Below are 15610 nucleotides of genomic sequence, written 5' to 3' on the forward strand. Positions count from 1 at the left end.
TACTTTATTCTGCTATTGTATTCGAACTACCTAACAAAATGAACCATCTTACATTTATCTAAGTTGAACTCTATCTGCCACTTCTCAGCCCAGTTTTACATCCTATCAATGTACCGCTGTAACCTCTGACAACCCCCCACACTATCCACAACACTCCCAACCTTTGTGTCATCAGCAATATTACTAACCCATCCCTCCACTTCCTCATTCACAGCATTTATAAGATTCACGAAGAGTAGGGGTCCAACAGATCCCTGAGGCACCCCGCTGGTCACTGAATCCACAAAGCAATGTTCCCTTGGATCCCCTGTCTCCTTATTTTCTCATTAAACCTTTCATCGTGTACTTTTTTAAATGCCTTGCTGAAATCCATGAAGCAAGCTCGACCATTTTGGACGGGTTTGCACAGTGTAAAATCAAGCGACGTAGTGGGAAAAAGCTTCGCTTCCAGATGGGTTCAATCCACTTTATGCCCGCTTTGACTGTCAAAACATGGGCGAGCCATCAAGTATTCCCGGAGCCCCCGATAATTCTGTGATTCAAGACTGTGAGGCTGACATGCAATTAGCGTTCATGAGGGTAAACTCACCAAAAGCATACGGCCCAGAAGGGATGGCTGGCCAACCAGTTCAGAACTGAGCTGATCAACTGCCTATCGTGCTCTTTCGCATCTTGCTTCGGCAGTCTGATGTGGCCACCAACTTCAAGTATACTTCACATACTGGTTTCTTAGGAGAACCTGATGATCTGCCTGAATAACTATCTGTCAGTTACAATGGCAGCAACAATGAGGAAGTGTTTTAAGAATTTGCTAATGGGACATATCAACTTCTGCCTCAGAGGAGAGTTGTCCGGCCCAAATTTTCCTACCGGAGCAATAGGTCCACTAAAGAGGTCATCTCACTGGCTCTTCATACTATCCAGGATCATCTGGACAGCAAAGATACACACATTGCAGGGTTGTTTCTTCACTGCAGCTCAGCATAAAATGCCACCATCCCCTTAAAACTGATCAAAAACTCGAAGTCTGTACCTCAATAACTACTTATACAATTGCATCCTGGACTGCAGATCCGGGCAATATGTTCCGAATGGCAACAACATCTACTCCAAAATTTCCATCAGCACAGGTTCTCCAAATGGTTGCGAGCACAGCTCCGTGTTTCCTTCGCGTTACACTGTATGACAAAGTACAGCACCTCTGCCATACTCAGATTTGCTGACGACACCACTGACAAAGTTGATGACACAATAGCATTTTGAAGGGATATTAAACATCCTGAGGAGCGGTGTCACAGCACCAACCACTTTCTCAAAGTCAGCATGACAAAGAGGAGGTATTGAGTTCAGGTGGAGGAAACCACCGGTCCATGAGTCAGGCCTCAGCGGCGCATCAGATGAGGAGAGGGTCAGCAATTTCAATTACCTGACGACCTGTCCTAGACTCAACACAGAACTGCAATTATAGCGAAAGCACAGCGGAGTCCAGAGATTCTTAGGAGATTTGTGTATCGGACTGCAAAGCGTTCCAGCGTGTGGTCAAAACTGCCCAGCGGATTATCGGCACGCAATTGCTCACTGTTGAGAACATCTGCAATGAACGCTGCCTGGGCAGGGCGAAAAACATTATCAAGGATGCATCTCACCCCAACCATGGACTTATCGCTCTCCTCCCAACCGGCAGGCGCTACAGGAGCCTCCGCTCCCGCACCAGCAGGCACAGGAAGAGCTTCTTCCCTGAGGCTGTGACACTGCTGAACCTCTCATCACGGCGCTAAGCAGTATTGAATCCATATTGTACTGTCTCAGTACTTTTATATTTGTGTGCTGTAGCAATTATTTTACTCGCAGTTATTTTGTAAATAACACTATTCTTTGCATTTCAGGTCAGATGCTGAGTGCATTTCATTGGCTTTGTATCTGTACTCGGCACAATGACAATAAAATTGAAACTAATCTAATCTAATCTAGTTTCGAGGATTCGGCATGGTATTTATTCTGAATTTTGGTGAACACAACCCAGAGCCATCAAACGGTCTTCTTATGAAAAGACATTCTAGTGAACCTCCTTTGACGCCCTCCTTGTTCAGCAGATCCAATCTAAGATAAGGGGCCCAAAATTGCACTGATTACTACTTGTGAGGTCTCACCAGTGCTTCACATAGTCCCAAAATTACATCCATTACACTTGTCTTGTTATCCACCGGCTCACACCAGTAAACTGTCGTCTGGAGAATCCTGCACAGGGGCTCCCAAGCCCTTCTGCGCTTCTTTTCTTTTTGTATTTTCTCTCCAGTTAGGAAACAGTCAAACCTTTCTTTTTTTTTCTACCAAAGTGCATGAGCATCCACTACCCAAAACTGTATTGCATCTGTCATTTTTGTCCACTCTCCTAAACTATATTTGTGTTTCTGTGTCCTATCACCTCCACAAATCTGACTGTCCCTCCAGCTACCTTCATATTGTCTGCAAACCTCTGAGCAAATTCATCAACACAATCATCCAAATCATTGACACATAACGTAAAATGAATTGGTCCAATCACAGACCACTAAAAACACCACGTGTCACCGGCGGCCAACGGGAGAAGGTTCCCTTCATTCCCGATCTTTGCCTACTGCCAATCAGCGACTGCTCTGTCCATCCTAGAATATTTCCTTTAATACCACGGGCTCTAACTCGTTAAGCAGCCACATGTGCGGCAGGTTGACGATGGCCGTTTGAAGATCCAAGTACCGCAAAATCAACCGCTTCTCCTCTGTCGATCCTACTTATTATTTCTTCAAATAATTCCAACAGATTTGTCAGGCAAGTACATTTGTCAGACATGTGTTTGTCTTCTGCCTTCTCATTAATAATAGATCCCGGTATATTTCCAAACACTGAGATCAGGCTAACTAGTTTCCTCGTTTGTGCGAAAGGCAGGAAAATGGAATAGCAGCAGATGTGGGAAAACGTCCAACTACCAGCCTCTGAGTTCCGTCCTTAATGATAGAAGCAACTCTGCGTTTCTTCATATGTTGTATTCATCCAAACTTTTACATTTTATACTTGGATTTCAAACATTTTCAAGTTCTGGAATAATTGTTACATCATGGCACAGCTCTTTTTAAGAGCAATAATAATAATCTCAGAATCATCTTTAGAAACGAGAAGCCGGTGATGTTTCTACTTTCCAATGTATTGATTTACTTTCCATATTACTGTTCGATAGGCCACTTGCAGTTACGACTCTCCGGAAGTGAAGATCCATGTGCTGGTCAGCTAGAGGTTTATTACCGTGGATCTTGGGGCATGGTTTGTGACGACTCCTGGGATCTGGTCGACGCTAACGTGGTCTGCAGACAACTGGGTTGTGGATATGCTTTGGAGTATAAAACTCACGGTTACTGCGGAAGACGCCCTCCCCCAGTTTGGTTAGATGAACTGAGATGCTCGGGTAATGAAACATTTCTCTGGGAATGTCCATCAGCACCATGGGCCGAACATGACTGCAGTCAAAAAGAAGCTGTGACATTGACATGCTCTGGTAAAGAACATTTCAATTTTCTTTAAATTTACTTTTCTTTGTCTGTGCAGCACGCCATGACTACGGAGATGTAATAAATAATGTAAAACTGGACAGGAGCCGATTGGGCCAGAATCAACTGTCTAAATGTTGATAATGCGTGGAGCACACGTACGCAGAAACATTAAACTTATTCCCTATGTATCTGGAATGTTTATATTTCCCATTACTAATGTCATAACATTAATCATCCTGATTTCAGTATTGATTCTGCCTAATAATTCTTCTGCCGTCGCTCAAGTGCTTCCCCGTTTTCTTTACTCAAGCGAGGCAAATAAATAATCTCCAGTCTATGTATCGGTGTAGTTTGATGGTTGACTGACTGTTCACCAACTCGTTACACTACTCGAGGAGCTGTGAAAAAAAAAATACTGCTAGGCGTTTTTACAAAAGATAGATTCAAATATTGATCCAAATTCCTTCGACCCGTAGCAAAGTGTTTCAGACTAAAATATGCAAGCGATTCTTAAATACCCGATGTCATGATGAAATTCAATTACTTAGCAAAGCAGTAGTAAGTTGCTGTGAACATGCGAGTAAGCAGGGCCATCTAGTGACTAGAAATAACATAGCAGTCCAAATCAGGAGAGACAGAATAATACAATTTATCAAATCGGATCGATGGAAATTCCGTATAATAAAATCCCCCCCAAAAAAGATTCAAAAACATAGCATTCTTTTTCAATTCCCATTATTTCTTTTTCCCCATGTTTCTTTACCTCTCCTTCTCACTTACTGAATTAATTGGGAAAAAAGTCAGGAGTAAAATAATATCTGTAAACAAAATCAACTAAAAGAGCCAACGGTAGAAATTTGATACCGAGACTAGAAGGCTGTAGTGTGTCCAGAGAAGACGAATATTCTATTGAGTTGTATTGTCGCAGGAAGGAATAAAAGACAGATAACACAATCAGAGTAGCTGTGGCTAAATGAAGTGGCAAAAAGCCAGAAGCTAATGTGAGGTCAGCTTTTCCGAATTCAAAACACAGGTGATTTGCATGCGATTAAATAGTGTAGGTGATTACATTAGAATCTCCGAAGATAATGCCTGGAATATATATATTATATATATATATATATATATACACACACAAATAAATCCTAAAATCAGTTTCAAACACTCTTATCGAATCGGGGGATAGAATAAATGAAAATAATATAGTAATTTCGCCGCCACCTTTATTTCATCACAGTCTGTTACTAGTCTGGATTTAGTAGGTGCGGTCTTAAGAATGAGGTACTGAGGGGCAGTCAAGACATTTAACCACGTTTTTTTTTTGCCCTGAAGAGCAAGTGACGGTTTCTGTCGGTCAACATATTTCCAATGTCTCAATTCATACTTTTCGTTAAGGACAGAGGATGGACAGATTTTCCCTGCTCTTCATACTTCTTCCTTAAATGAATTCAAATATTTACCATTCTCAATTGTTGGTGAATCCGATAAGATTCCAGTATCAGACGCTCGATCTTCTATTCCTTAATTTTCCGTCACTAACCCGTACCCTCCTTTCAGTAATTCAGCACAATATATCACTCCGTGCTTCCTGGGTTCGTTTAATTTTGCTAATCAATAACTTCCTACTGAATGTGCTCATTTTATTTTTTTATCTTTGTTCTACACACACACACACACACACACACACACACACGCACACACACACACACACGGCTAATTTCTGTTGCAGAAGTAGAAAAAAACGCGTTTCCCATTGTATGCTAATTTTGCGACAACTTTTGTCTTCAAATACATCCTTATCAGAGCACAAAAAGTTGCGCCTGCAGGACGGAGGTAGTCGATGCAAAGGACGAATTGAAGTGTGGTACAACAGGACCTGGGGAACAGTCTGTTCCACGAACCTTTATGGCAAGTCTGCAGAAGTGATTTGCAAACAAATGAAATGTGGACCAATGAATAATATTTATCCTGGCTCATATCAATTTGGAAAGGGACGTGGACCTATATGGTTGGATGAGATTGAATGTACTTCACACGAATCGACCCTTTGGCAGTGTCAGTCGCAACCGTGGGGAAAACACCAGTGTGACCATACTGAGGATGCAGGAGTTGCTTGCGAAGGTAAATAAGACAGTCTTATATCTATTTACGTTTTACATATTTATGTATAAATTCGTCAAAATATTTATTTTGTCAACAGAAACCAATATGACGGAAGGAATCACTGAAAGAGGCTGCTTGCAAGAAAACGCATTCTCCTCTTTCCCTTTAAAAGGTGACGAATTCGAAAACTTCTTTGCTGAAATCAGAAAACCTTGTATTAATGCCGCTATCAGAAAAATAAATTTCGTTCCTCTTGCCCTCTACGAAATTGGGCGCGCATTGACCAGAATCCTGGTTTCCCACGACTCTGTTGAGCACTGCCAAAGGGGAGTGAATTGTGACGAATTCCATGTCCAGACAGAAGATAGAGGGAGTTAATTGGAATTCATCGGGAACATTTGTTATCAGGCAAGATTATAAATGATATGCAGGAATTGTCTTCTGACCAGCTGGACGGACTTGGGAATCGGTATTACCTTGGAAGGAGGGAAGTGAACGAGGGAAAGTATGGAGATAGTCAAAGGCGAGAGACATTGTTGATTTGGATAAAACAAATGAAGTAAATATATGTAAACCGCAGGATACATAAAGACGGTCGGGTTATTGGGCAATATAGAAAGATGAATAAAGGCTACGATCAATAGATAAAAGATATCTATTTCGTTGGAAATATGAGAAAATGAGAGAGCAAGGCAATCTGTATTACATAACCAAAATAACACAAGTGGTTAACTAGAGAGAACATAGGACGACGTATATATAACGCCCACAATTTATGGTTGGAGTTGAAGGATGTGCATGAGCTGTATTCGAGTGTTTTTTGTTTCGCCGGTATGAACTGAAGACAAAAAACAAACTGGCTGACAGTGAAATTGGTTTTGTCCTTCATCATGTCTTTCAGCATTTCATGATGAAGTATGAGTTGAAGAGCAAGGTCTGTGACGTAATGCCTTCATTAATCGGACACTAGTGATAAGAATAAAATATGTTGCCTGTTCGATCAACAATGAATGGACTTCATAAACTATTTGTGGATATGAAAAGCAATGATTTCATATCATTTATATTTCCATTTGTCGCATTTCAAGAAGCATGTGGGGTTTATAAAAGAGATTTACTCAGAGTCTGCCTGGATAAGAAGGAATGGAAACACTTGGGACTCATTCTGCACCTAAAATGAGTCCTAATAGATACGTATCATTAGGTGAGACAGGCCAGGTAGAGAGTCTGAACCATTGTAAAAAAAAAAATCAAATATTAATGGACGTATTTAAGGTGACAGATGACGGCTTAAATGAAGTAGTAGAGGAAAACCTTTATTGGTAAATTGAGAATGATATTGCTTGGAGCAGGTTTTGAGGAGTGATAATAGAAATATTTACAGTTATCGTGATTAAAAGGCTTTCAGCTGGAGTAGGCAAGTGTAAGTATTTGAGCGATATCGATTATGTGAGGCAGAAGAGAGGTGGTATAATTTGGCAGTGTTGTATAAAGAAATGGTGGGCCGAGGTGCCTGCCCTTGCGTTCTATAATTAGTTCTATTTTCTCTCTGACGAACTTCTGATTCCCAGACTAATTATTAAATAAATCTCAATTTTATTGTTTCATACCTAGATGTTCCATTGCGTCTTGTTAACGGCAATCACAACTGCTCCGGAAAGCTTGAGGTCTGGTTTAATGACAGCTGGGGCACGGTGTGTGACGACTCTTGGGATCTGGCTGATGCCAATGTCGTCTGCAGACAGCTAAGGTGTGGCCTTGCTCTCTGGGCTCCAGAAGATGTTAAAATGACCCAGGCAGCCGGTCCTGTCTGGCTTGATGAAGTCAAATGCACGGGAAGTGAATCTTTTCTGTCCAGCTGTCGTTCCTCATCATTTGGTCAACATGACTGTGATCACAAAGAAGATGTCATCGTTCTTTGTTCTGGTATGCTCTATGCTTTGACTGACATTTCCAATTTCCCTCCAAATGATTTGTTAATTTCGGAATGAGAAATATCCAATATAAACACCAATAGAGATGCGTTTTCTGAAACTTCTTTGCAATATGTACACAGGTTCCGGACTGACTCCTACTGAACGCAACAATTCAGGTATGGATTTTGACGCTTACATTTCGCATCTATGCTGCAGATATCAAGAATTGATTATTCGTATTTCCTAATTGCTGAGTTCACAATGGATACTTTAGAAACTGTATGGGATCCTAATCGTCTTCTCAAATATTTTAAGCAGGAATATGCAGAATTGTAAAAAACATGATCTCCACTCCCGGTCAGACATTTTCTGTGAATCAACTAGTTGCTCGTCCAATACTCTTGAGAAAGTTTTGGTGTTTGCAGATACTAAATATTAAAGTTCAAAGGAAATTTGTTACCAAATATCCATATATCGTCATATACTGCCTTGAGATTCATTTTCTTACGGCATTCACTGTACATGTATAGAAACGCAACAGAATCTTTAAAGAACTACTCAGAAACAAGCGCGGAAAAATAACAAATAGCAAAAAGCAACTAAGTACGCAAATGCAAAATCAGAAAAAAATGTCAACAAGTTGATCAGTAAAAATTAATGCTGAGAACAAGAGTTATGTAACCCTTGAAAGAAATTATAGGTTGTGGAATCAGTTTACCACTGGAATAATTGAAGTTATGCACCCTATCAGGAGCATGGTGGTTGAGAGGTAATAATTATTTCTGAGCCCAGTTGTGAGGACCCAAGGCTCCGGTACATCGCATCAGTGAGAAGCGAGCATGGTCTGATGATTATTTAGTTATCCTGCGAAGGCGCTGCATATAATGTGTGCTCAACGGCAATAGAGTTGAATAATATGTCGGACCCGAAATAGTATTCGAGATTTGGTGACGATTTGTAACAGTGCAAGTGCTCAGTCTTATTTTTGGACCCTGCATGCACCCGTGCAGGAAGAAATAGTAAGGGTATAAGATCCCATTTCCTCAGTATTGCTCTGCCTTCATAAAGACCAACCTCGCTATGTGGGCCTGGCGTATAAGTGCATAATTGGAATGAAAATAATTCCGCAGCTGCTGGTTACAAACAGAGTGTCAGTGATAATAATCGGCAGCTTTCCAATATTTTCTGAATTCATTGAGTGTACACTTAACCGTGCACCATTACTAGCTAAATCTCTCTGTGCTGATTAGAGGCGGTTAACAAGAAATGCAAGGATAAGTACGATGAAATATTTTTTTTTCCTGGAAATGTTTTCTTATAATTAAACTCACCTTCCTTCTTGCTGTTTCAATCCAGCAATGTGCGGGGAAATGGAATTTGAACACGACGTTACTTGGGGTGTTTATCCTGATCTGATACCAGGTGGAGGAGAGAAGGTTTACTGTGCTGGGAAATACTTTTGACATATCAGGCTTTATTGTGAAATAGTCTTTGTGTCTCCGCTCCGCTCTTTCTGTCTTGAAATACATAGGGATATAACTTTTAAAAATCGTGATAACTGAATGTATGATTAAGTTCATTAAAGATCGCTCAAAATTTCGTTGCATTGGATGTATAGTGTTTGTTTCGTGTTTATCGAAATACATGTTTTTATTTTTCGTTTTAAGATTTTGGAAACTGGACCCCATCCATCATGGTCACTGTCTGCATAACCCTTGGATCTGTATTCATCATTGAGTTATTGATACTGGTGACGATAGCAAGGAGACGGTCAGCAATCAGTGGTGAGGGCCAATCTTCACATCGACGTTTTCAGTTTTTTTGGGGTTTCCCAAAACATGATCTTTGTGCAAACATGACTAAACTTAAATATGTTTTCATCGCTTTTGTTGGGAATTTATTTGCCTTCCGTGGGACATTTGTAATGGTGGTTTTCACTGGCCCTTAGTGATCGTGGAGTTATGATAAATTTTCATTATGTAGTAATGGAAAATGGTTAAATCTGATTTGTTAAGTGGCTACCTTACTGTGTATCTCACTGTAATACATCCATGCTCTGAACACCTGGAAGTATAAATTTCAAGAATCTGCTCTGTATCCTCGAATATTCTGATTCGGTTCTCCCAATCGAAGTAAGAGGAGGCATTTTCCCCATTCTTCATCATCTTATCATTTCATCATTCCATATTCACGATGCTGTTATATTTCTTCAACACAGCCAGGCTTTCTCTGTCATGTTCTGGAGTGACCTCTAAATTTCCATCCTGTCTTCATCCACTACCATTAATGATGGCATTCGCATCTATCTAATCATAATATTAAACTTGTCATCGATTCAAATGTGATGTGTATTCACTATTAAACAATAATCGGAAATATGCTCATTATTCCGTACCCTTCTTTTCATCTTTCTGATGCCAAACTTATTCGGTTGATTGGCCAGAGGCATCATCCACACATCGGTTGATTCAACGATCACGTTCACTAACTCTTCACCTTGACTAAGATCATTTTAATTAATTTTAGTTTAAGCATAATGTTCATGTACAAATTCGTTTATGCTGATGTTCATCCCCACTCTCTCTTTATTAGATGCACTAATGAGTGGCTATGGATCACCTGTTGACTTTTACCAAGCAATTTACGAGGAAATTGAGAATATTCCACCATTCAAGAAATTTACTGAGATGCAAGGTTCAGGTGTGTAGTATGACACGGAATCCGCTATGCACAAATTGATACCGTCTCAATTCATCCAATATTGGTAACAAAATCAAGCAATAATAATAAAACACACACACACACACACACACACACACACATGGCTGTATAGGAACTTCAGAAATGAAATTGTAACAAGAAAAATAATAGTGTGATGTCATACAATAAACACAAGAGATTCTGCGGATGCTGAAAATCTTGAGCAAAGCACACAATGTTCTACTGGAACTCAGCAGATCAAGGTGCACCTATGGTGGAGAATGAACTGTCAACGTTTCGAACCAAAACACTTTATTAGCTCTGTAAAGGAGTTACAGAAGCCAAAATAAGGAGATGGAGCATGGGGAAGGAGTACAGGTTGGCAGGTGATAGGCGAGACCGGATGAGGGGAAAGGAAACCTTATGGCACGTGAGAAATTAAGTCAGAAGCTTCGAGGACATAAGTAGATGCGGTAAGTAGATGATGAAAAGCCATATAGATTGTTCGACGGCACAATAGATATGAATTATGAAGGATGCTGAGAACCAGGTATCAGCTGTCTGAGTGTGGAGTCTGGAGTGGTATGATATTACTCACGATCAACGTACGGAAGCTCAATGGATAATAGAAATCTGAAGCATACTCTGCCAGCATCTGCTGATATAGTCTCCAATATTTCAGAGTATTAGAGGCATTTCCTTTCTTCTTTCCGGAAATAACTCGCACTTTTCTCAGCAATTCCGAATTCTGAACTTTTCCCTGTTCGCCAGTAGAATGCAGAACGGAGAACATTGAACATCGAGCAATATGGCACAGTACGGTTCCTTATGCTCACGGTGTTGTGCCGACCTGTTAACTTACACGGGATCAATTTTGCTCTCCCTTCCTACACATTCTTTAGTTGCTTTCACATAAAGCAATGGACCACATGTGGCCACATAAAAGTTTCTTAAATGGCCCTAATATATCTATCTCCAATACCAGCGCGAAAGGGCGTTCCACGCTTTCACCCCTATCTATCTAGCAAAATTACCACTGACAACACTGCGTTCTTTCTTCGAATCAGGTTAAAGGTAGCTTCCTCATATTAACCACTTCCGATCTGGGAAAAGCCTCTAAGGAGGAAAGGTCCAGCTCGAACAATCTATACTTATAAATTGTTGCCCCTAGTTCGGGAGTCATTGTGTTCAATCTCTTCTACACTATCTCTGAGGATTCATACCTTTCTAAAATGAGCTGACCAGAACTGAGCGTGATATTCTGAGTGTGGTTTAAGCAGGTAAATTATGTCGCTGACTATCCTCTCCAATACTTTACCCACCACGAACTATGGTTCACTCTACCAAACTTTCCAAGGACGTACCGACTCACATTCTTGCACGAAGACATTTAACTAGGAACTTGAACTATTTTCCCTATAAAAATGTTCTGCTAATTGGATGACGACTTTAGTCACTTCAGCTGATTTTATTTTTGCTTAATATATCGACTGAACTGTAACCGATAACATTAACTGTCTCCACTTAAAGGAAGGCCGGGATAAATACCTTTGCATTGTATTACTTTATCAATCTATCTGTCTTTCTATCTACATATTTCCTCATTCTCCTCCAGCAGGCTTGTCTTAGTCACCTTCATCCGTCAATGAAAGCGTTAACAAGAGCAATACACAAACGAGTTAGCAATAAAATCGATTCCATAAACACATATCGATTGTTTCATTAGCAATTGAAGGCGGAACGCGCATCTTCCTTTTCACTTTCTATTGAACGGTATTCAACGATTATGCCATTTAAGGTAAAGATGATACAGTCATTGACGCGATGATTGAATGATGTGTTCATTACAAAAACAAGAAAAATACCAAACAAATACCTTGATGATCTCTTTCATTGAATTTTAGTTACTGGATCCATTCCTTCCATTAATGAAGCCGAATATTACACCAACGACTATCTATATAGTGCATGTCATGATCTACAAGACCCTGAAGGGTTGTTTTCCAATATTCATGGTCAGTCCACTTATTTTCATTTTGCTCTACTTTGGTTCAATCAGTCTGTAATCATAACCCAGCAAAGAAAATTGTCCTTCTATGTGTGTATTGATGTGATTGAACAATCTCGTGGTTTTGTGAGGATCTTGCGTTACAGGAAGAGTGTTAATGAAGTCTGTAGTCAGCATTCAATTTAATAAATCATTGATTTCCTCCTTTTAAATTACTTTGAATTATAGTCCTTTAAAAATGAAATAAATGAGCATGTTCGGAGTATGAGAAAATAGTTCATCATCCCAAGTAATTTGTTGTACAGCGGCAATCGGCAGAAATAAAGTTTTATATATGATCGCTCCATGATCTGGTTCCTGACGATCGCAATGATGTTGTGAGTGACATAATTTATTGCTCAGACTGTGTGAACGTGACGGACAGTGGTTGTGTTGATATTCTGCTACCCTGAATTGCCGATATTGTTCAGAACGAACAAGACGAGTTCTTTCCTTTCTTCTAGCCTATCCACAGTAACCAGAAATATATATTCATTGGTTGCCTTGTATTTTCTGATGTATTTTTGTGTCTGTTTAACACTCTGTTTCCAAAAATACATCAAGTTTCCGTCAGTGGCCTATGAGAAGCTCTGTTTTTATGCGTGCAGAATATGATTTCCAAGGTTAAAGCGAATTTTGTGACATTGCACACTCCACATGTTCTTTTAATATGCTACTTTTTAAAAGTCGAAGCGGACTGGTTGTGTAAGCCAGAAATATTGCAGACAATCTGTCGCCAACAATGGATGTTTCAAAGAAATTGTTTGTTTTGACTCCACATTGAACATTGTTCCAAAAGTTACTTTGTTTGGTGAAACTGTGTTTTTCTATTCAATTTGATGCCCCTCATTTTCGCTCGAACAGAGGCCCAGTCGTAGATTCGCTTGCATCTGGCTTTCCATGTTTTCTCTTCGACTGACAGCAATGATGAAATGACCGACAGCACACCAGGATTTCCAAATCACTTGCAGCTCGAATCGTCGACAGTTCATTCCCATACTTCACATCAGCCCGTTGAAGACCAAAAAAAAACTAAATGTGCTCTCTTTTGCTTGCACTTTCTATATGTTATTGTCTGTAAAGTACGCGGTTGTAGAATTGTTCAATATATACACAATAAAGGGTGCGGTGCTCAAATATTAGCAGCAGACTATGGAACTAATATAATAAATGCGGGAAGAATTCCATATGATTGTTTTGAATTAAATTGTACATTTATATTGAGGTAGCATACTTTGGCGATGCTTGTAATCCATCTTAAAGTGATTGCTACTTTCAGTGCGATTACTTTGCTACTTAAAATCTAGATACCTTAATATATTCACGAAAACAATATTCTTATCGGTGTTGGCATTTAATTGCAATCCCTTTTATACAACAAGAAATAACTTCGAAGTATTTGTCAGGTCAAATTTATAAAAAAGTGCACAACTTCTTCTACTATTGAGAGTATTGATTTTACATTAAATAAAACGAACAACACCTGATAGCATGTCATTTCCTCCTATCCAGAAAGATAAATCTGCAGATTTTCATATTGTTATTTTCTATTGCTCTATTCCCTCTAACGGACGTATTGATAAAGACAGAGAAACACGGAAATCTACGGCACATTATAGGGTCTTTGGCCCAGAGTGTTGTACCGATCATATAAACTGCTGTAAAAACTGCTGAGAATTTCCCTGCCGCAAGGCTCTCTATTTTCCAAGCTTCATCTACTCATCTCTCTTGAAAGAACCTATTTCATCAGCATCTCCCACCTTTGCTGGCAGTGCATTCTGCTCACCCGCCACTCTCTGTGTGGAAAAACATACCCCCGACATTACACATGTACCTTCTTCTAAGCACCTTAAAACTATGCGAACTCGTTGTAGCCACTTCAGCTCTGGGGGAAAAAAGTCTCTGGCTATCCACACGATCAATTCCTCTCACCATCTTTTACACCTCTATCAGGTCACCTCTCCTTCTCCGTCGCTCCAAGGAGAAAAGGCCGGGTTCACTCAACCTGTTCTCATAAGGCCTGCTCCCCAATCCAGGCAACAGACTTGTAAGTTTCCTCTGCACTCTCTCCATAGTATCCACATCTTTCCTGTAGTGAGGTGACCAGAACTGAACGTAGTACTCCAAGTGGGATCCAACTATAGACGTCTCTTGCTGCAACATTACCCCAAGGCTCTTGAATTCACTCAATACCACGGTTGATGAAGGCCATCACGCTGTACACCCTCTTAACAACACTGACAACCTGCACAGCAGCTTTGCCTGTCCTATGGGCACGGAGTCCAAGCTCTCGTTTATCCGTAACACTGCCAAGACTGTTATGATTAATGATATGTTTTCTTCAAATTTGACCTACCGCAATGAACCGCTTCACATTTATCTGAGTTGAACTCCACCTTCCACTTCCCAGCCCAATTCTGCATCCTATCAATGCCCTGCTGTAATCTCTAACAACCCTCTGCTGGGGTGAAGGGGTAAATACGGGTATAGACGAAGAACAATGATTAATTAATGATCAATCACTTTATGGGCGCCTTAGCTTACTGTTTTGGACAGTCAAGAAGAAGCTTTACCCAGCAACCGGTGACGTACTAGTCATTGTTGTCTAAAGACAGGCAAAGGCTCAAATAAGGAACTATCTGATCTTGCAGAAGCAGCTCAAGGTAGAGCTAAATATGGGAAGTATAATGTAGGGGCTAGGATGTTCTGGAGAAAAGGGGAAGGGTCCAAATGAGGAACTGAGGGGCTAGCTTTGGCTTAAAATAATTATAACTAACTGACCAATGATTATTTTACATCTAATTGTATCTTAATATGTGATTAAAATGATTCTAATATTATCTAAATTTGTAATCGTAAGATTTCCTGCTACCTTATCAATGTTATAAATTGTGGAGAATTGTTTAATTCGAGGGCAGTGTCTGGAGTGGCTCTTTTGGGAAATCAGTCTGTAACTTCCCCCATAGCATGCTATGAGTAAAGAATAAAGATTTGAAAAAGAATTACGTGTGTTAGTGTTTTTTGTAGTACATTTGTTCTTGCATCGGGTCCGATCGAGTACGACAATTTGGCGAGCCAGCCAGGAGTCCAAGACGAGATCAGAGCTCTCGTGAGACGGCGTCAGCGGTCGACTCGGTGGCGGTGACGTGAGACAGGTGGGCCCACAAGGTAAGATTTACCTTGACCTCTCTCATTAACTGCCCACTCTGACGATCCCCTCATCTGGCGGCTAATCATCTGACGGAATCCTTTCGAAACCTGAGTTGAGGATCGTCCGAGTACCACAGTTTAAAAGAAGGGTTCGAGTCCCCGATGAGGTA

The 15610-nt window shown here is 40.3% G+C and overlaps 1 protein-coding gene across 1 annotated transcript; it reads left to right on the forward strand.

Moving 5' to 3' along the window:
* The first annotated feature begins 3463 nt into the window (after positions 1–3463).
* On the forward strand, positions 3464–15224 carry LOC140207527 (scavenger receptor cysteine-rich domain-containing protein DMBT1-like). The gene is made up of 9 exons (XM_072276065.1): positions 3464–3529; positions 5328–5645; positions 5725–5799; positions 7242–7553; positions 7684–7719; positions 9211–9327; positions 10136–10243; positions 12148–12258; positions 13155–15224. The coding sequence occupies exons 2-9, from the start codon at positions 5462–5464 to the stop codon at positions 13166–13168; spliced, it is 957 nt and encodes a 318-aa protein (XP_072132166.1). The 5' UTR covers positions 3464–3529; positions 5328–5461; the 3' UTR covers positions 13169–15224.
* The last annotated feature ends 386 nt before the right edge of the window (positions 15225–15610 follow it).

This window comes from Mobula birostris, chromosome 13 (genome assembly GCF_030028105.1).
Source record: "Mobula birostris isolate sMobBir1 chromosome 13, sMobBir1.hap1, whole genome shotgun sequence".
In the NCBI taxonomy this organism is placed as follows: Eukaryota; Metazoa; Chordata; class Chondrichthyes; order Myliobatiformes; family Myliobatidae; genus Mobula; species Mobula birostris.

What these genes read in the sequence shown, in the direction of transcription:
- LOC140207527 (XM_072276065.1), top strand. Translation starts at nt 5,462, where the DNA reads ATGAAATGTGGACCAATGAATAATATTTATCCTGGCTCATATCAATTT. An exon ending in CTCCTCTTTCCCTTTAAAAG is followed by an intron (nt 5,800 to 7,241) that starts GTGACGAATTCG and finishes TTTCATACCTAG; the next exon opens with ATGTTCCATTGCGTCTTGTT. An exon ending in GAGACGGTCAGCAATCAGTG is followed by an intron (nt 9,328 to 10,135) that starts GTGAGGGCCAAT and finishes TCTCTTTATTAG; the next exon opens with ATGCACTAATGAGTGGCTAT.